Here is a 20,975-nt window from a genome sequence, read left to right on the forward strand (position 1 = left end):
TTTGCCGCTCCTAATGTTGTAGCAATTTCTCGGATGGGTTTTTTCAGCTTTAAGGTACTGTCACACTTAGCGATGCACCAGCGATCCCGACCAGCGATATGACGCGGTCAGGATCGCTGGTGCATCGCTAAGTGGTCGCTAGTGAGCTGTCACACAGGCAGATCTCACCAACGACATCGCAGGGGTCGGGGGTCGCTACTTACCTGTCAGACGAGGCGATCCTGACGTCCTCCCGCCCGCGTCCACGCGTCGCTCGTCTCTCCACAGGAAGCCCAGCAGGAAGCTGACGATGAGAAAATGTACTGGACGTTCTCGCGTGATCAGCGATAACCAGCGGGGGAGCGGTCCGATGTAAGTATCAGACATAGCAATATCGCTAGCAATATCGCTATAACATCACAAAATCCAGTGACGTTATAGCGATATCGCTTAGTGTGACAGGCCCTTAAGGATGGCTTGTTTCACCTGCATGGAGAGCTCCTTTGTTTCCTTCACAGCAAAACCTTCCAAATGCAAGCACCACACCTCAAATCAACTCCAGGCCTTTTATCTGCTTAATTGAAAATGACAAAACAAAGGGATTGCCCACACCTGTCTATGAAATAGCCTTGAAGTCAATTGCCCAATTACTTTTGGTCCCATTAAAAACAGGGTGGCACATGTTAAGGAGCTGAAACTCCTAAACCCTTCATCCAATTTTAATGTGGATACCCTCAAATGAAAGCTGAAAGTCTGAACTTCAACTGCATCTGAATTGTTTTGTTTAAAATTCATTGTGGTAATGTCTAGAACCAAAATTAGAAAAATGTTGTCTCTGTCCAAAGATATATGGACCTAACTGTATATAAAGTGCGTAAAATAAGAAAAAGAGATCACAATCCAAACAAAGCAAAAAATTGAAAAAGAAAAGTTTATACCTTGCCAAAGATACACAATGTTTTGGCTTAAGGTGTGAGCTGTTCTCAAGTGAACATGTTAGACCAAAATGTCATGTACCTTTGGCGTGGAACAATTTTTTTTTTATATCTTTTGCTATGCTTGGAGTGCGACCTCTCTCTCTCCTATCTATAGATTATTATTATCATTGTCTCAGTGGAGTTAGGTGACCATACCCATCCCTTGGAAGACTGATGCAACTTTTGGAAGACTGATGGGACTCTTTTTCTCCACATAATATTTATAATTTAGTAGTTCATAACATTTTCAAGACCTCTTTAAAGGAAATCTGTCACCACATTTGATCTAACTAAACTATTAATATGGGCATACAGGTTACAGAATGCTGCAAACAGTCCTACATGTATGTCTCATAGCAGATGTGTTGTTGCTGAGAAATTATCTTTTATCACTTTATATAAAAATGACCTCTTCCAAACTCTGGGGCGGATGGTGCCTCGAGTTGACTCTGACTCCTGAGCTTGTTTTAAATATAAGGGGGAGTTACCAGTGTGATGTCTAATGGTTACCAGTGTGATATGTGATGGTTACTCGTGAGATGTGTAATGCTCGCTCTCTGCTCTCTTGATCTCACTGCAGGATTGTGTGTGATTATAACGGACACATCTGAAGGTTCCTCTCAGCTTCAGCTTCTATCTTACAGGCTGACAGGGTTGCAATATATAGCAGAGCTCAGAGCGAAGCAAAAAATGTGTTTGCAAGCAGACAAATTAAATTTCTCCTGCTCTGTATTAATTACTTGTCTCACACTGGTAACTCCCCCTTCATGTAAAACAAGCTCTGGAGGCAGAGTTATCTTCCAGGAAGTGTCCTCCACAGAGCCTGGAAGAGTTCAATTATATATAGTGATAAAAGATGACTGGAGAAGAGTAAATGTTGTTCCTATCTTCAAAAAGGGGAAGAAGGTGGACCCAGGCAACTATAGGCCGGTGAGTCTGACTTATATACCAGGAAAGATCTTTGAACAAATTATTAAACAACATGTAAGTAAGTACCTGGATAAGAATGAAGTGATTAAACAGAGTCAGCATGGGTTTGTAACTAATAAGTCATGTCAGACTATGTAACTTAATTTCCTTCTATGACAGAATCACTGATTGGGTGGATCAGGGAAATGCTGTAGATATAGTATATCTTGACTTCAGCAAAGCATTTGACAAAGTATCTCACACAATCCTTATTAAAAAAATGACTAAGTATGGAATGGACAAGGAAACTGTTAGGTGGACTCATAACTGGCTTAGTGATCAGACCCAAAGAGTGGTCGTAAATGGCTGCACATCCAGTTGGAAGAATGTCTCAAGTGGGGTACCACAGGGCTCTGTCCTGGGCCCTGTATTGTTCAATATCTTTATCAATGATTTAGATGAAGGAATTGAGGGTAAACTGATTAAATTTGCTGATGACACAAAGCTTGGAGGGATAGCTAATACCAAAGAAGAGAGAGAGAGGATTCAAAAAGATATAAATAAACTGGAGCAGTGGGCAGCAACTAACAGAATGGTGTTTAACAGGGAAAAATGCAAAGTACTACATCTGGGCATTAAAAATGAAAAAAGCATATACAGAATGGGAGGAATAGGGCTAAGCAACAGCACATGTGAAAAAGACTTGGGTATACTAATAGATCACAGACTGAATATGAGTCAACAGTGTGATGCAGCAGCAAAAAAGGCAAATGCAATTCTAGGATGTATTAACAGAAGCATACAGTCTAGATCACGTGAAGTCATTATTGCCCTCTACTGCTCTTTGGTCAGACCTCATCTGGAATACTGTGTCCAGTTTTGGGCGCCACATTTTAAACAAGACATCAACAAACTGGAGCAAGTTCAGAAAAGAGCGACCAGAATGGTGACCGGTCTGCAAACCCTGTCTTATGAGGAAAGGTTGCAGGATTTGGGAATGTTTAGCTTGCAGAAGAGAAGACTGAGAGGAGACTTAATAGCTGTCTACAAATATCTCAAGGGCTGTCACATTGTAGAAGGATCATCTTTATTTTCATTTGCACAAGGAAAGACTAGAAGCAATGGGAAGAAACTGAATGGGAGGAGACACAGATTAGATATTTGAAAACACTTTTTGACAGTTAGAGTGATCAATGAGTGGAACAGGCTGCCATGAGAGGTGGTGAGTTCTCCTTCAATAGAAGTATTCAAACAGAGGCTGGACAGACATCTGTCTGGGATGATTTAGTGAATCTGGCTTTGAGCAGGGGGTTGGACCAGATGGCCCAGGAGGTCTCTTCCAACTCTACCCTTCTATGATTTCTCAGTAACAACACAGCTGATATGAGGCACACAGGTATCACTCTCCTCTGCAGTCTATAACCTGTATGCCCATATTAATAGTTTAGATGGGTCAAATCTGGTGACAGACTCCATTTAATAATTGTTATAGAAGTTGTCAATAAAAATATGTTTGTTGCTTAGATTTGACATGTGACTGCACAAAGAAGCTTTGGCTTCAAAAAGTGGATTTTGTAGATACATAAATCACCTATTCAACACAGAACAAATTACTTGACATACCTATATGCTGCATATCTGAAGGGGAATTAGCCATTGGTGAAGCAACTCTCAGGAAAATCCGCTGACGCCACGAAATTCGGCGTGGTGTGACTGGAGTACCAGAAGCACTTAATGAGTCATTACTGCATGTAGAGAATGTCCTCCTTCTTCCTTCACATTCACTGCAATAAAACACCAGTTTTAATATTTTTTTAAAATTAATACATGAAACAGGAGGCCTTGGAGTACACTGTAACATCCCCTGACCTTCGTATTAAGCAAATAATAATAAATTACATTTTGATCTTGTAGACCGTAGTTTTCAAGCATATTGATCAGATACTATTTGTATACTTAAAGTCTTCGGCAATGTCCACCGGTTCCTGATTTATCTTCAAATATTTGGTAATAGGGTTGTCTTATGAAAGCAACTTTTATGTGAATGGAAGCCAAAGGCCCGGCTTCTGTAAAACCTCCACACTAATTTTTGGAAACACTACTGACCAAATATTTCCCCTGTAGCAGCAGTGATGTATGGTCAGATCCGGTTTGCCATTGTGGTACTCCTTTTTTAAAAAAAAAAACGATCCTGAGTGGGAACTAAAACAACTTCTTAATAAAAATACAGATCATAACAGCAGAGACGATGGATTCTAATAATTTCTGCGGGACTTAAACTGATGCTAAAGTGCAGTATTCATTGGATTCAAAATGGTTAATTTTTTTAAGCTCTGTTATCTGGTTTCAGTAAATTAGGGTTAACATTATTTTGATACAAGTGTAATATGGGAACAATCTAAACTTTAATAATAGCCTATGCTGAACTATATAGAAAAAAATGCTGGTGTGCTTTTTTAAGAATAATGTACAGATTACTGTGTGTTCCTTAGATATGGCTTGTGTTATACCTCAATTAGTTGATGTTCCATATCTGGTTTGTCTGCTATATTGATTCCTTCTTCCCCATTGATATTATTCCCCGAACACATTTCCCAAAAGGCCAGAGTCCCAGCAGAGTCTGAGTATATCCTATATGATGTATATAGCAGTCTTAGTGTATCCTAAGTGATGTATATAGCAGTCAAAGTGTATCCTATTTGATGTATATACAGTTGTCTCTGTGTATCCTACGTGATGTATATAGCAGTCTCATTGAATTCTATGTGATGTATATACAGCAGTTTCAGTGTACCCTATGTGCTGTAAAGAACAGAGTCTCAGTGTATCCTATGATGTATACAGAGTAGTCTCAGTGTATGCTATGTGGGACAGGGTATTCTATGTGCTATATAGAGCAGAGTCTCAGTGTATCTTGTGATGTATACAGAATAGTCTCAGTGTATGCTATGTGGGACATAGTATCCTATGTGCTGTATAGAGCAGAGTCTCAGTGTATCATGTGATGTATACAGAGTAGTCTTAGCATATGCTATGTGCTGTATATAACAGTTTCAGTGAATCCTATGTGATCTTTAGTGCAGTTTTAGTGTAACCTATGGGATCAGATACCAGCAATGTTTGGAAAAACTGCAACTCATCACAAAAGGAATTTCTTACAGCTGATCTAATCAAATTACAAGACAGATGGGAATCAATGCTCATTATTTATTCAATCTGTATCCCCGAAATTCAATTGCAGTCAAATAAGCAAAAATGGATCAGTCAGTGTGAGCTGTGATCAGTACTGCTCCTAACGTTATTGACTAAAAAATTAAAAGAATAAAATAAAAAATGGTGTATATTGGAGTCCCCTTTAAGGGCATCATAGAGATGACATTAGAGTCAAAAGTGACTTTCACGACAACATAATCTTTATTTCTATAGCTTGATATAAGCAAGAAATACAATGCGGAATTCTAGAAATCAAAAAAAACAATGGGCCCATACACTAACACAGACAAATATTTCGAGCAGTTGCCAACAGAAATTAGACTCAAGATGTTATTTTGTAACCAGGGCAATTTCATTAGTTATTATGGGTAACTGACTCATTTTACTTCTACCAGTTTTTTTTTTTATGTAAGGGCAGAGTCAGACGGCCACATAACTCCTGCGAGAATCACATCGCACTGCACGGAGTGGCCTGCACCTCTCCTGACCTGAGCAAGACAGCATGATGGATTACTATGCAGCTGTCAAGCTCAGGTCAGTTGAGCCGACAGCCAGTATGAGGTTTACCATGCGATTCTCGCACGAGAAATACGGCAGTCTGTCACTGCCCTAAGGAGTTCACTGCTGCAGAAAAAATAATGTACAATGCTGGAGAGACTACAGCTCACAGCCTGGACTCCTGCTTGCCTTCTACTTCCTGCAATGGGCCCAGGAAATCCTTGGTGATTAAGCTAGAAATTTTCTCCATGTGTGGCTGACTGCATGGACATCACGGTCAGTATCATTCACACTAAGGGTATGTTCACACGTGACATGTCGGATGCTTTGTGGGTGCTCTGTTAGAACTCGTGGGAAGAAAGTCCAGAACGTCTTACAATTTCAGTGAAAATATCAGCAAATCTACAAAAAAATTTGCAGTTTTTTGGTTCCGTTATGAATAGCACACATCAAAATCTACTTGCACCCAAACATAATATTGTATTCTGTACTTTCCTTTGTCAACTCAAAATATCATAAAAATAACATTAAAAATATCTAAAAATATCCGTGTTTACCCCAGCTTTCTAACATTAATCACTTTGAAAAGTTGCAAACTTTTTATGAAACGGAGAAGTTGAGCAAACATTTTGCAACTTTTGATACTGTCACACCAGTCCCGGCAGCTCCGTCAAAGATGATGGCGCATAGGCAGGACAGGGAATGGTGGCAACTGCCTGCCAAATTCATACAGTCCTAATGAATCGGCCCTAATGAGTTGCATATTAGCCTACACCCATTTCCGCTAAGACACACTCCATTTCAGTGAAGCCAAGCCCTCCTTGTATCACATGGGGTATGACAAATTAAAGTGCAAAGCACCTAAAAAAAAAATTCTGGCACATTCAGCTTCATAAATCAACACTACAAATATATTACAAAAAAAATGCATGAAAAACATTCCCATTTTAGCAAATTAGATTATTTATCATAGGCCAAGAAAAAAAATTGCCTCGAGATATATTTATTTTCTATGTAATGTTGGGTTTTCTAGAAAAATACTAGTCGTCACGTCACTTTCTTCACTTGTGCTACAAATCTCCAACAGTTTTTGGTTTTCAGTAAATATGACCTGTACACGGTGTTTCAGGCTTTATCTTCTCAATAGTTGTGGCTCACACACCAAGTCAACATTTTATGCTTGAAAACTTGTATAGGAATAAAAAGAAGTACAATACATACATTAAAGGATAGTGAGACTAGGATACAACACTGAGAAGCCAGCATCCAACACATAAATTATTACTGAGCCAGCCATATGTACATGTTTAAAGGGAACCTGTCAGCCGATCCATACTACCCAAACCATGGGCAGCAAGACTGGCTGCAGGATGGTTGTTCTGTAACAGACCGATGGACTAATCCAGCGCTGCACTGCTCCAGGTGATCCAGTCTATCCCATGTGTCTACATACCCCATGTACCTAGATACTTCTGTAAGACCTGGCAGTTACCTGCAGTGGTGCAGACAGAAGCCGGCAAGGGGGAAGAGCCGAACTAGGCTTGTCTATTCCTACAGTCCAGGCTGGCTTTTAAGATTAAAAGCCAGGCTCTGATTCATGCCAGGCTCTGATTCACGCTACCCGTGGATTGGGTAATATGAATCCACTGACAAGTTCCCTTTATCATGTATTAAACAACATTCCAATTACTAAGAAGAATTAAATCATGCAAAATTAGTCAGTTTTATTAGTATTGCTATACAGGAAGAAAATGGTGAAATGTTCATGGTACTAACGACGGCTGTGCAGTGACATACTTGTATTGTGGACTGTGGTACAACACACAGGAACCATCCTGAAGGGGGTTTTATAGAGCTTCAGAAGCAAAACTGCAGCAGGGCAATATATTTATATTCAAAGAAGCTTTATTGGCAGGACTAAATACACATTAGTTTTGCCAAAGCAAGTGCACTAAAGGGAATAGGGATAGGGACTGTAGGGATGTTGGGTAGGGGCTGTAGGAAAGGTGGATGGGGGTAGATCCAGGATGGGATATATATATATATATATATATATATATATATATAGAGCAATGTCAGAGGTAGATATTACAGCATATACCTCCAACACATGTCCCTGTATGAAGCAAGGATCAGCAATAGTGATGAGCGAGTATACTCATTACTGGAGATTTCTCGAGCATGCTCGGGTGTCCACCAAGTATTTTGGCGTCCTCGGAGATTTAGTGTTTGTCGTCTCAGCTGCATGATTTGCGGCTGCTAGTCAGCCTGAATACTTGTGGGGATTTCCTAACAAACAGGCAATCCCGAAATGTATTTAGGCTGTCTAGCAGCCGCAAATCATGCAGCGGCGGTGACACAAACTAAATCTATGAGTACATTCAAATACTCGGAGATCACCCGAGCATGCTCGGGGAAAACCCATGTAATGAGTATACTCGCTCATCACTAATCAGCAACCTAAACCACACTGATGGTGTGCAACTACACCTACAGAATGCCTGTAGGCTTTCGATACATGCTGGAAGTAGTAAGTGTACAACAGCTTAAGTGCCGCACGCCATCAGCACATGCTAGAAGTAGTAAGAGTACGACTGCTGGAGTGCCGCATGCTGTCGGCACATGCTGGAAATAGTAACTGTACAACAGCTGAAGTGCCGCAGGCTGTCAGCACATGCTGGAAGTAGTAAGTCTACAACAGTTCGAATGCCGCAGGCTGTCGGCACATGCTGGAAATAGTCAATGTAAAACAGCTGGAGTACTGCATGCTGTCGGCACATGCTGGAAGTAGTCTATGTACAACAGCTGGAGTGCCGCAGGCTGTCGGCACATCCTGGAAGTAGTCAATGTACAGCAGCTGAAGTGCCGCAGGCTGTCGGCACATGCTGGAAGTAGTAAGTGTACAACAACTGGAGTACTGCAGAGCGCTGATCCCTGGTTTAGAGCTTACAGTATATTTTTATAGTGCCAGCGTACCTCTGTGTGGGTAAGCATAGATGACTATGCTTTTCTGCACAGAAAAAATGTATGCAATTGCTGGTGTCCATTGTTGGCCAAAAATACAGTTTTTGCCATATATCGAGTGCATAGGGGCAGATGGACTTGTCAGAGGTATACAGCAAAGAATAATCGACAATTACCTTCACTGTGTACAACAGCTAGATGTGAGTAAAGCATAACTGATTCTGCAGGCACATAACACAGCCCTGCTCTGCCTATGTAATGACTTATACACTACATGCTGAACACTAACTGTATCTGCCGCAGTTCATACAGCATTATCACATGCACAGCTGAACATTTTACCATTTTAAGAGGCCAATTAAGGTAATTACTGGAAGATACGGAAGCAGATTGCCCCCTGCCACAGCCCAAAATTGGGTTAATTCCCCAGGGCAAGCGAGCTGCTGTGACCAGACATACACAAAACTGCAGGAGGTGTATGGGAAGCAGCTCGCTGTGTCTCACCTCTTGAGTACATCATTTTCAGAATGTGATGGATGTCTCCCTGAACCCTGGTAAAAATTTTTCAGGAAAGAAGGGGTAGAAAAGGATGAGGGGAGACTGGAGGACGAAGGCTCGCTCTCAGTGCGGACACGTCGGACAATGGGAACAGGGCTGAGTGTCAGAAAACAATATTAGCAGGGAAACTACAAGTGCCTAAACTTAAAATATACATGCCATATAAGAGCCATAAATATGTATTTGCTATGAAATTTAAAAGGCCATCATTATGGTAATACATTCATAGGTTTTACAATACAGGACACAGCTAATATGAAAACAAAGAGTATATTACTAATATACATTTCTAAGCGTTAATGCAGTGTAATAAAATATATGTCACAATTACTGTACAATGCAGAACGAAAAAGGGGATTCTTTTTGAAATGATGTGAAATGTATTGTCTGAACTCTCTGAAATTTTATCAGTATATTCCGTATATTCCTTATTTTATAGGAATCCCTATAAATGCAAGTATATAGAAAAGTACACGCTCAGTATAACCTTATAGCAGTAAGTACAGGAATGCACCTACATGTACATGGTAAACTAGTGGGAGTCCAAAGTTACTACTTGCACCTGAACGATGGAGCCCATAAGTATTAGACTAAACAGACTAATGTGTATGGGGGCCCCCCGACAAATGATGTTGGAGTAAAAAAGGATCAGGCTTGTTGGATTATCAATGGACGATCCTTTTCTTCACCAGGAGATAAGCTGCTGTAAGAGGGTATGGCAGAGGCTTTCCCATAGAGACCAGTGGAGTGCTCGGTTGTGACATGAGTTGTCGGCAGAGAGATTGTGACAGCTATTTAATGTTTATGGGGGGGGTTTTATAGGGGCCAAAAATCTTCTCTGTATACCAAATGTGAAAAGTCCGGTAGTTAGAGGTGAGCTGATCAACTTGCAGAACCCTGGTCCAATACCCAGGTCAGGATGCTGTGGCCACAGGATGAGAGCCCTGTGAGTAGACCCTACCTACCAGCATCCCCGCGTGTTAATTTAACTAGCCAGCCTGGCATGATATCATTACTGTAGTGTAAACCACACACAACATCGCGCCAGGCCAGCTAATAAAAAAAAAAAGGTGCCAGGGATGCTGTCAGAAAGGAGGTGATTTGCTGAGCTCATGACCAGGAGCCATGGACCTGACCTGACCGATAGCAGTAGTAGAAATAATGTGTAGAAGAAGTTACGACGGTTTGCAGATTTTGCTCTGCGGCCTAGGAAGTCCATGAGTTGGGAAACGCTATTCCCGTGTTATAATAAGCCCAACATCTTAAGTTTTCAATTGATACTTGTCTATTAAAATGGGTCTGTCACCAGATTTCAAAATACAAACCGCATATAGTGTAAAATGGATATCTTAGACCTGATGAGGCTAGAGTACTTAATAAAAATCCTTGTCAAAATTGCTGTATAATCCTGATAGCTGGACTAGTGTCATACAGGAAAACTTTCAGAAGGATTATACAGTCATTCTCATATAGATTTTTAAAGTAAGTTCATCAGGTCTAAGACATGAATTTAATAAAGTACACAGTTTGAATAGTAAACACTGATGGCAAATCCGATTTGAAAAAAAATCCTTTAATAAAATACTGACAAGTCGTTTGACTTCACGTAGTCATATTGCTGTATTTAATATTGGGTTATAACAAATCAATTCCCTAAGCATGCGTCATACATGCATTCTGTAGTACATAGCCTACTGGTATGGACGCAGGGGCACATTAAATAATTAGATAGGCAATGCATCATTAAATATCATCCTAAAAGAATTCTTGATGTAAATGAATGCACATGAAAATACAAGCATGTAACTGACCTGCTGTGCCCCCCATCACAGGCTACCGAGTGCTGCCTCTGCAGGGGTGACTTGCTGTTTGGTGATTTGGCATCAGGAAATGTTATCCTTTTCTTGGCACTAGATGTAGGGTGACTAAAAGTGTGAGCCCGTCGGCGAATCTGGGGTGAGTCTGGATCTTCTTCTGGAAATGATTGCCAAGACGATGACACAGGAGACGATGGTGGAGTTGCAGGCGGAGAATCTCCTGGCGAGCCGTCCTAAGGTAAGATAATACTTTCTGAGTACAGCTCCTCACAACATTAATCCTGATCTGTCCAGCAAGTTTGGAGCCATAAACAGGCGCCGCACACCAAACCCTGACATCAAAAAGTGAAAAACTGCTCTCATCGAGGGGCGAACGCGCCTGGCTTTGTGGTGGAGAAAAAAAGCTCTTCTGGCTTTTTTTCTTGTCTCATGCTAGTTTCCTGGACACAGGTTTCCTGTGCTGTCAGTAGAATATCCTGGAAAACATGCTATTATTGTGATGGAGGCTGGTAGCTTGGCCCTACAAGAACTCCGGGCTCCTGCTGCTGTTGTGTCTATCACATGGGTTGATGGAGGGCCGCTCTCTGCGATGCACTAAGTACATGAGGAAGTTATATGGCTGTATACGGCACGGCCTCTGGGGAGGAAAGAGTTACCCAACTGCCACAAGTCTCTGTATACCCGTGCACATAACACTTAGCTATCCGCTTTCATTCCTGATAGAATAGAAACAAGCCAGCACGGTGACAACGACATCCTGTGATCACAAAAACTGCAGAATCCGAGCTTGGGCTTTCATTACACACTCCTCACCATAGCTGGAGACATATCTCGCACATAGGATCAGGTACCTTGTCAGAAGCAAAGCTGTTGCAGCGATCAAAGCTGTCCATACTGCCCAGTCGGCCTCTCATACGATTTGCCCCCTGTGAAAAGACAACATGATTGTATTTTTAGTCTTGCTTAGATGAATGGATATTATGCTGGAAGTTGTCATCCACCTACTGATGATACAAAATGCACAACAAGGTGTAAAAAATCTACCTAAGGTACCTTGTGCTACTGAGGTCAGAATAACGCTAGCACCTCCTGCTCTTTTATGTTCATTTATACTCATTTTCTTCTTATTATTTTCACTAAATTAATTTCACTTTTCCAATTTGTAACTATAGAACATCATTTGGGCATATCGGTGCAGGAGGTGCAAATAGCAGGCTCAGTAACTGAGCCTACACTATACCTGGCAAATGCTGACTGTATTATATGTCATCCGCCTGCAGTAGCAGCGACCAGAGCTAGCTCCAATCGCTGCTGTTTAATCATTTAGATCACTGGCAGCAGGCACCTATTGGCACCCAGCAATGCAATTAAAGTGTGCTGATGGGTTCCCATGGCAGATGGGAGCCTGCTGAAAGCTGCAATGGCAGCCATGTTATTCCTCAAACAAAGCCCACATGCATAAAGTAATAAAGTACCGTATTTTTCGGACTATAAGACACACTTTTTTCCTCCCAAAATGTGGAGGAAAATGGGGGGGGTGTCTTATAGTCCAGATGTACCAATTCTGACTTTGGTGAGGAGGTGGAGGAGCTGTTTCGGTGGAGCAGTGAGTCACAGAGGCAGCTGCTGGTGGCTGCGGCTAACTCCTGTGCGTACTGCTAAAGAGAAATGAATATTCACTGCATTCCACGCCCATGGGCGTGGAGGGCAATGAATATTCATTTCTTTTTGGCATCCTGGTATGATTGGCCAAATCCCGTTCTGGTATGATTGGTCTCATCCTAATCCTGGTATGATCGGCCATGCATACCAGGACCGGGATGAGGCCTATCATACCAGGATAAGGATGGGGCCATGCATACCAGGACCGGGATGAGACCAATCACACCAGGATAAGGATGGGGCCATGCATACCAGGACCGGGATGAGGCCAATCACATCAGGATAAGGATGGGGCCATGCATACCAGGAGCGGTCCAATCATACCAGGATAAGGATGGGGCCATGCATACCAGGACCGGTCCAATCACACCAGGATAAAGATGGAGCCATGCATACCAGGACCGGGATGAGGCCAATCACACCAGGATAAGGATGGGGCCATGCATACCAGGACCGGTCCAATCATACCGGGATAAGGATGGGGCCATGCATACCAGGACCGGTCCAATCATACCAGGATAAGGACGGGGCCACGCACACCAGGACTGGGAAAGGGGCCAATCATACCAGGTTAAAGATGGGGCCATGCACACTTGAACGAGATGGAGACCCTGCATACCAGTATAGGGATGATGACAATCATTCCTGCCAGGATAAGGATGAGGGGAACCATTTCTACCAGAATAGGGATGAGGGGGCCATGTATACCAGCACAGGGATCAGGGAGCCACACATACCAGGCTAGGGATGAGGAGGCATGCATACCAGGATGGGCATTAGGAGCCATGCATACCAGGACAGGAATTTGTGAGCCATGCATTTCAGGATAGAGATGAGGGATCATGTGTATCAGGATGGGGATAACGGGACCATATTTACCAAGATAGGGGATTTTAAGTACAGAATTGATACATTTTTTGCTACAGTTTTTTTTCCCTAATTTCCTCCTTTAAAACCTAGGTGCATCTTGTAGTTCGAAAAATACGGTAATCTAATAAAGTAATCTAATCAAACTGGTCAAAGAAATGAAGTAAACTAAAAAAATAAAGTAAACATAATAAAGAGTTAAATAATAATAATAATAATAATATTATTATATATATATATATATATATATACATACACACACACACACACACACTAGCTAGTAACTAACTGTGGTTCATTATAACAAATTATAATTATCCTCCATCCCATAGTCCCGTGGGACTATACCCATCATACATATCCACCATCCCATAGGCCTGTGCCCATATACCCATCATACATATCCTCCATCCCATAGTCGAGTGCCCATATACCCATCACACATCCTTCATCTTATAGTCCCATGCCCATATACCCTTCATACATATCCTCCATCCCATAGTCCCATGCCCATATACCCATCATACATATCCGCCATCCCATAGTCCCGTGCCCATATACCCGTCATACATATCCTCCATCCCATAGTCCCGTGCCCACATACCCATTTTGACATCATCATCACCATTGCAACCTATTAAGATATCAACGTCACCATGGCAACCATTGTGACATCATAATGAAGGGCGGGGCTTGATACACACACACTTTTTCCCCATTATGTAGATAGGGGCAAAATTGGTGAATTGGAACGCGCGGGGTTAAAATTTCGCCTCACAACATAGCCTACGACGCTCTCTGGGTCTAGAGGTGTGACTGTGCCAAATTTTGTGGCTGCAGCTGCGACGGTGCGGATGCCAATCCCGGACATACACACACACACACATACATAAATACACACACACATTGAGCTTTATATATTAGATATATACACATATATATAATAAATAAATTATATATATATATATATATATATATATATATATATATATATATATATATATATATATATATATATATATATATACACAGTATACCCCCACAATAATATAAAAGTAAATCACGTCCATTCCCCCAGATAAAAAATAAATAGTAAACAAAAAAATATACTTGGTCTTGCCATGTCTGTAAAAGTCTGATTTATTGAACTCTAAAACTATTTAATTTGTACATTAAATGCCTAAAAAAAAGAATCAAAACGTCAGAATTGCTCTTTTTTTTGGTCACTATACTTCTACCAAAACAATCAGAATAATTGATCAAAACATTATATGTACCCCAAAAATGTATCACTAAATCAGTCAGCTTGGAGTGCAAAATAAAAATAAAACAACTTATGGGTCTCAGAAAAATCATACGGACTTGAAAAGTCATGATGTCAGGTCACTTTTACTGCACAATAAATGTCATATACACAAAACCAAATTGTGTATCTCTAGATATAAAAATGAGTGTATGTATGTGTGTATTGGCCCCACCCAATCACTAAGCATCTTTCATTTCACTAGATCTGTTTAAAAGTAGCTTAGCTGTGATTGGTTGCTATGAGCAACAGTTTTCCCACTCCACAACACCTCAGCAGACACTGACCGGGTGGGAGAAATCTAGCATCCCCGGAAACAAACTCCCAGCCATTGTCTGCCCCCCCAGAAAGGGGCAGAGAGCACATGACAGAAATGAATCACCCCCTGCCTGCCCATATACCCATCACACATCCTCCATCCCATAGGCACATCTTCCCTCTTAAAGGCATCTCCGGTATGGAAGTTAGGGCAAATCCACTCAGCGCTCTGATTCTGACCCCAGGCCCCTCTTAAAGGGATCCCCGATATGGAAGCTAGGACCGTTCCACTCAGCGCTCTGGTTCTGACCCCAGGCTCTCTTAAAGGGATCATTGGTATGGAAGTTAGGGCAATTCCACTCCGCGCTCTGGTTCTGATCCCAGGCCCCTCTTAAAGGGATCCCCAGTATGGCAGTGTGGACAAATCCACTCTGTGTTTTGGCACTTACCCCAGGCCTCTCTTAAAGGGATCTCCGGTATGGAAGTTAGGGCAAATCCCTCAGCGCTCTGATTCTGACCCCAGGCTTCTATTAAAGGGATCCCCGGTATGGAAGTTAGGGCAATTCCACTCAGCGCTCTGTTCTGACCCCAGGCTAACAGGATGATGTGGCATATTAGGGGTAATAGTCCGGTGGCTCTGACGGGATGATTTGTGATGTTAGGGGTAGTAGTCCAGTGGCTCTGGCTGACGGGATGATGTGTGATATTAGGGGTAGTAATCCGGTGGCTCTGACTGGATGATGGCGGATATTAGGGGTAGTAGTCCAGTGGCTCTGGCTGACGGGATGATGTGTGATATTAGGGGTAGTAATCCGGTGGCTCTGACTGGATGATGTGGCATATTAGGGGTAATAGTCCGGTGGCTCTGACGGGATGATTTGTGATGTTAGGGGTAGTAGTCCAGTGGCTCTGGCTGACGGGATGATGTGTGATATTAGGGGTAGTAATCCGGTGGCTCTGACTGGATGATGGGGGATATTAGGGGTAGTAGTCCGGTGGCTCTGGCTGACGAGATGATGTGGGATATTAGGAGTAGTAGTCCGGTGGCTCTGACGGGATGATGTGAGATATTAGGGGTAGTAGTGCAGGGGCTCTGGATGACGGGATGATGTGGGACATTATGGGTAGTAGTCTGATGGGATGATGTGGGATATTAGGGGTAGTTGTCTGGTGGCTCTGGCTGATGGGATAATGTGGGATACAATGGGCAGTAGTCCGGTGGCTCTGGCAGACGGGATGATGTGGGATATTATAGTGTGGTTATGTGGAGTGGGTGGGGCTATACACTCAGCTATATATATATATATATATATATATATATATAGCTGAGTGTATAGCCCCACCCATATATATATATATATACATACACACACACAGTTGTGGCCAAAAGTATTGACACCCCTGCAATTCTGTCAGATAATACTCAGTTTCTTCCTGAAAATGATTGCAAACACAAATTCTTTGGTATTATTATCTTCACTTAATTTGTCTTAAATGAAAAAACACAAAAAGAATTGTCCTAAAGCCAAATTGGATATAATTCCACACCAAACATAAAAAAGAGGGTGGACAAAAGTATTGGCACTGTTCGAAAAATCAAGTGATGTTTCTCTAATTTGTGTAATTAACAGCACCTGTAACTTACCTGTGGCACCTAACAGGTGTCGGCAATAACTAAATCACACCTGCAGCCAGTTGACATGGATTAACGTTGACTCAACCTCTGTCCTGTGTCCTTGTGTGTACCACATTGAGCATGGAGAAAAGAAAGAAGACCAAAGAACTGTCTGAGGACTTGAGAAACCAAATTGTGAGGAAGCATGAGCAATCTCAAGGCTACAAGTCCATCTCCAAAGACCTGAATGTTCCTGTGTCTACCGTGCGCAGTGTCATCAAGAAGTTTAAAGTCCATGGCACTGTGGCTAACCTCCCTAGATGTGGACGGAAAAGAAAAATTGACAAGAGATTTCAACGCAAGATTGTGCGGATGTTGGATAAAGAACCTCGACTAACATCCAAACAAGTTCAAGCTGTCCTGCAGTCCGAGGGTACAACAGTGTCAACCTGTACTATCCGTCGGCATCTGAATGAAAAGGGACTGTATGGTAGGAGACCCAGGAACACCCCACTTCTTACCCCGAGACATAAAAAAGCCAGGCTGGAGTTTGCCAAAACTTACCTGAAAAAGCCTAAATGTTTTGGAAGAATGTTCTCTGGTCAGATGAGACAAAAGTAGAGCTTTTTGGGCAAAGGCATCCACATAGAGTTTACAGGAGAAAAAAAAAAGGCATTCAAAGAAAAGAACACGGCCCCTACAGTCAAACATGGCGGAGGTTCCCTGATGTTTTGAGGTTGCTTTGCTGCCTCTGGCACTGGACTTCTTGACCGTGTGCATGGCATTATGAAGTCTGAAGACTACCAACAAATTTTGCAGCATAATGTAGGGCCCAGTGTGAGAAAGCTGGGTCTCCCTCAGAGGTCATGGGTCTTCCAGCAGGACAATGACCCAAAACACACTTCAAAAAGCACTAGAAAATGGTTTGAGAGAAAGCACTGGAGACTTCTAAGGTGGCCAGCAATGAGTCCAGACCTGAATCCCATAGAACACCTGAGGAGAGATCTAAAAATGGCAGTTTGGAGAAGGCACCCTTCAAATATCAGGGACCTGGAGCAGTTTGCCAAAGAAGAATGGTCTAAAATTCCAGCAGAGCATTGTAAGAAACGTATTGATGGTTACCGGAAGCGGTTGGTCGCAGTTATTTTGGCTAAAGGTTGTGCAACCAAGTATTAGGCTGAGGGTGCCAATACTTTTGTCTGGCCCATTTTTGGAGTTTTGTGTGAAATGATCAATGTTTTGCTTCATTCTCGTTTGTGTTTTTTCATTTAAGACAAATTAAATGAAGAGAATAATACCAAAGAATTTGTGTTTGCAATCATTTTCAGGAAGAAACTGAGTATTATCTGACAGAATTGCAGGGGTGTCAATACTTTTGGCCACAACTGTATATGTATGTATACACAGTGTATATATATATATATATATATATATATATATATATATATATAGTCATTATAATTTGTTACAAGCAACGCCGGGCTCTTCAGCTAGTTTTTCATAATTTCAAAATGGCATTTACTATAAGATCTAAAATGATGTTTACAATATACTTAAGATTATTATCTGTCTTCTCTGTAAAAAAAATCCTAAAAAGAATGTAATTAAAGCAAAATATAACATGATCCTGGTTCTTTCACCCATACCCTTGAGAATATGTTTTCTAGAGAGCTGGTCAACGACTTCTTAGCCTTGTTCTTCAAAATATCTAGCTTGAAGCGACCACTGGAGGCAGAGTTCTCCGGGATTGGGCTGCTTGATGAGCTCTGAAACCAAGGACAAAAAGTTATTATCGTGGAAACAGAAGATATCTGCAAAAAGGGATTTATTTTTGGGAGAATCTCTTTATATAGAGTTGCGACTCTTAGCTCATTAATACCGCTCATGTTTATCTATGTAGATAGCTTTTGTGCATGAAGTAACATAGTAACATAGTTATTAAGGTTGAAGGGAGACTTTAAGTCCATCTAGTTCAACCCATATCCTATCCTAACTTGCCCTAACAAGTTGATCCAGAGGAAGGTAAAAAAAAACCCATGTGGCAAACAGTAAGCTTCACATTGGGGGAAAAAATTCCTTCCCGACTCCACATACGGCAATCAGACTAGCTCCCTGGATCAACGCAATATTATTTACTTTTCAAGAAAGGCATCCAGTCCCTTCTTAAATTTTAGTAGGGAATCACTCATTACAGCATCATATGGCAGAGAGTTCCATAGTCTCACTGCTCTTACAGTAAAGAATCTGCGTCTGTGAGTATGCTTAAACATTCTTTCCTCCAGACGTAGAGGATGCCCCCTTGTCCCCGTCACAGGTCTAAGAGTAAAAAGATCATTAGAAAGGTCTTTACTGTCCCCGCATATATTTATATATTGTAATAAGATCACTCCTAAGCCTTCGATTTTCAAAACTAAATAACCCCAAGTGAAATAACTCATCTTGGTATTGCAGACCTCCCAGTTCCCTAATAACCTTGGTCGCTCTTCTCTGCACCAGCTCCAGTTCAGCTATGTCTTTCTTATACACCGGAGACCAGAACTGTGCACAGTATTCTAAGTGTGGTCGCACTAGTGACTTATATACAGTAGAGGTAAAATAATGTTCTCCTCATGAGCATCTATGCCTCTTTTAATGCATCCCATTATTTTATTTGACTTTGCAGCAGCTGCCTGACACTAGCCACTAAATGTGAGTTTGTCGTCCACCCATACACCCAGGTCTTTTTCAGTGACAGTTTTGCCCAGTGTTTTACAATTAAGCACATAATTATACATCTTGTTCGTTCTACGCAAGTGCATGACCTTACATTTATCCCCATTAAAGGGGATCTGTCACCCTTTTTATCTTCTATTAGCTGCCGGCATAGATATCGGGGGCTTATCTACAGCAGTCTGTAATGCTGAAGATAAGCCCCCGATGTACCCTAAAAGAGAAGAAAAACACGTTATATTATACTCACCGAGGTGGGCGGTCCGGTCCGATGGGTGTTGCGGTCCGGTCCGGCGCCTCCCTTCTTCATGCGATGATGTCCTCTTCTCCCATCCTGAAATGGCTCCGGCGCAGGCGCATTGCTCTGCCCTGTTGAGGGCAGAGCAGAATTCTGCAGTGCGCAGGCGCCAGACCTCTCCCGACGCCTGCGCACTGCAGGACTCTGCTCTGCCCTCAACAGGGCAGTGCACCTGTGCCGGAGCCATTACAGGATGAGAGAAGAAGACGTCATCGCATGAAGAAGGGAGGCGCCGGACGGGACGGCGACACCCATCGGACCGGACCGCCCACCTCGGTGAGTATAATATAACGTGTTTTTCTTCTCTTTCAGGAACATCGGAGGCTTATCTACAGCATTATAGAATGCTGTAGATAAGCCCATGATGTCTATGCCAGCAGCTGCAAAGCCAAAAAAAGGGTGACAGATTCCCTTTAAAGCTCATTTGCCATTTATCAGCCCGAGCTTCTAGTTTACATAAATCCTCCTGTAATATAAAATTGTCCTCCTCTGTATTGATTACCCTGCAGTGTTTAGTGTCATCTGCAAATATTGAAATTCTACTCTCTATGCCCCCTACAAGGTCATTAATAAATATGTTAAAAAGAAGCAGACCCAATACTGACCCCTGTGGTACCCCACTGCTACCCGTGACCCAGTCCGAGTGTGCTCCATTAATAACCACCCTTTGTTTCCTATCCCTGAGCCAGCTCTTAACCCACCTACACATATTTTCCCCTATCCCCATTGTTCTCATTTCATGTATCAACCTTTTGTTTGGCACCGTATCAAAAGCTTTTGAAAAGTCCATGTACACCACGTCCACTGCTTTCCCTTGGTCCAGTCCTGAACTTACCTCTTCATAAAAGCTTATCAGATTATGGTAGTAACATAAGCAGTTCACACAAAAAAAGACATCCATACATCTGAATGGGGTCTCTGGAAATATGCGTGGATTTCTGCAAGCTCCGTTTAGGTGAATGGGGCAGTTGCTGTATAAACATGCGCTAAGTCTGGTCACTGGGCTGAGAACTCTGAGCCGCGGGCACTGAACTTAGTATAATTACTGCATGAAACATGAAGCAAATTTGCTAAACTCATTTCGTTTTATATTAAGAATCATTTTTAAAGTACTGGAGTGAATATGTTGAAAACCCTCTTCATATGTGTTTTCGCATTAAGCAGACAAAACAGAAGCCTCGGATATTCTCTGCCTGGCCACAAATACATGCTGGGAGCAAAACCCAGATACTAATTTGGTGTGATCTAATAACCAATGTTCAAACCGTTACATGCTTCTTCCAATATTCACAAAACCAAGAGGCAGATCCGAGCCTTCTTCTTCACGGATCATCTCCTGAGCTCAGAT

At 42.0% G+C, this 20,975-nt stretch overlaps 1 protein-coding gene across 2 annotated transcripts in view; it reads right to left on the bottom strand.

The window, feature by feature from the left end:
• Nucleotides 1-20,975, bottom strand: part of TBC1D4 (TBC1 domain family member 4) — a 235,228-nt gene that overhangs the window by 53,966 nt on the left and 160,287 nt on the right. The window contains exons 8-12 of one of the 2 annotated variants that reach the window (XM_073580386.1): nt 18,267-18,386; nt 11,767-11,841; nt 10,910-11,148; nt 9,045-9,194; nt 3,489-3,649 (exon numbers count right to left, since the gene is read on the bottom strand). In XM_073580386.1, coding sequence (XP_073436487.1) covers nt 3,489-3,649; nt 9,045-9,194; nt 10,910-11,148; nt 11,767-11,841; nt 18,267-18,386 — 745 coding nt within the window. The remainder of the gene's footprint in view (nt 1-3,488; nt 3,650-9,044; nt 9,195-10,909; nt 11,149-11,766; nt 11,842-18,266; nt 18,387-20,975) is intronic. The other variant, XM_073580387.1, reaches the window with a different exon arrangement.

This window comes from Dendrobates tinctorius, unplaced genomic scaffold (genome assembly GCF_039654945.1).
Source record: "Dendrobates tinctorius isolate UK_male_01 unplaced genomic scaffold, ASM3965494v1 ptg000064l, whole genome shotgun sequence".
Classification (NCBI taxonomy): domain Eukaryota; kingdom Metazoa; phylum Chordata; class Amphibia; order Anura; family Dendrobatidae; genus Dendrobates; species Dendrobates tinctorius.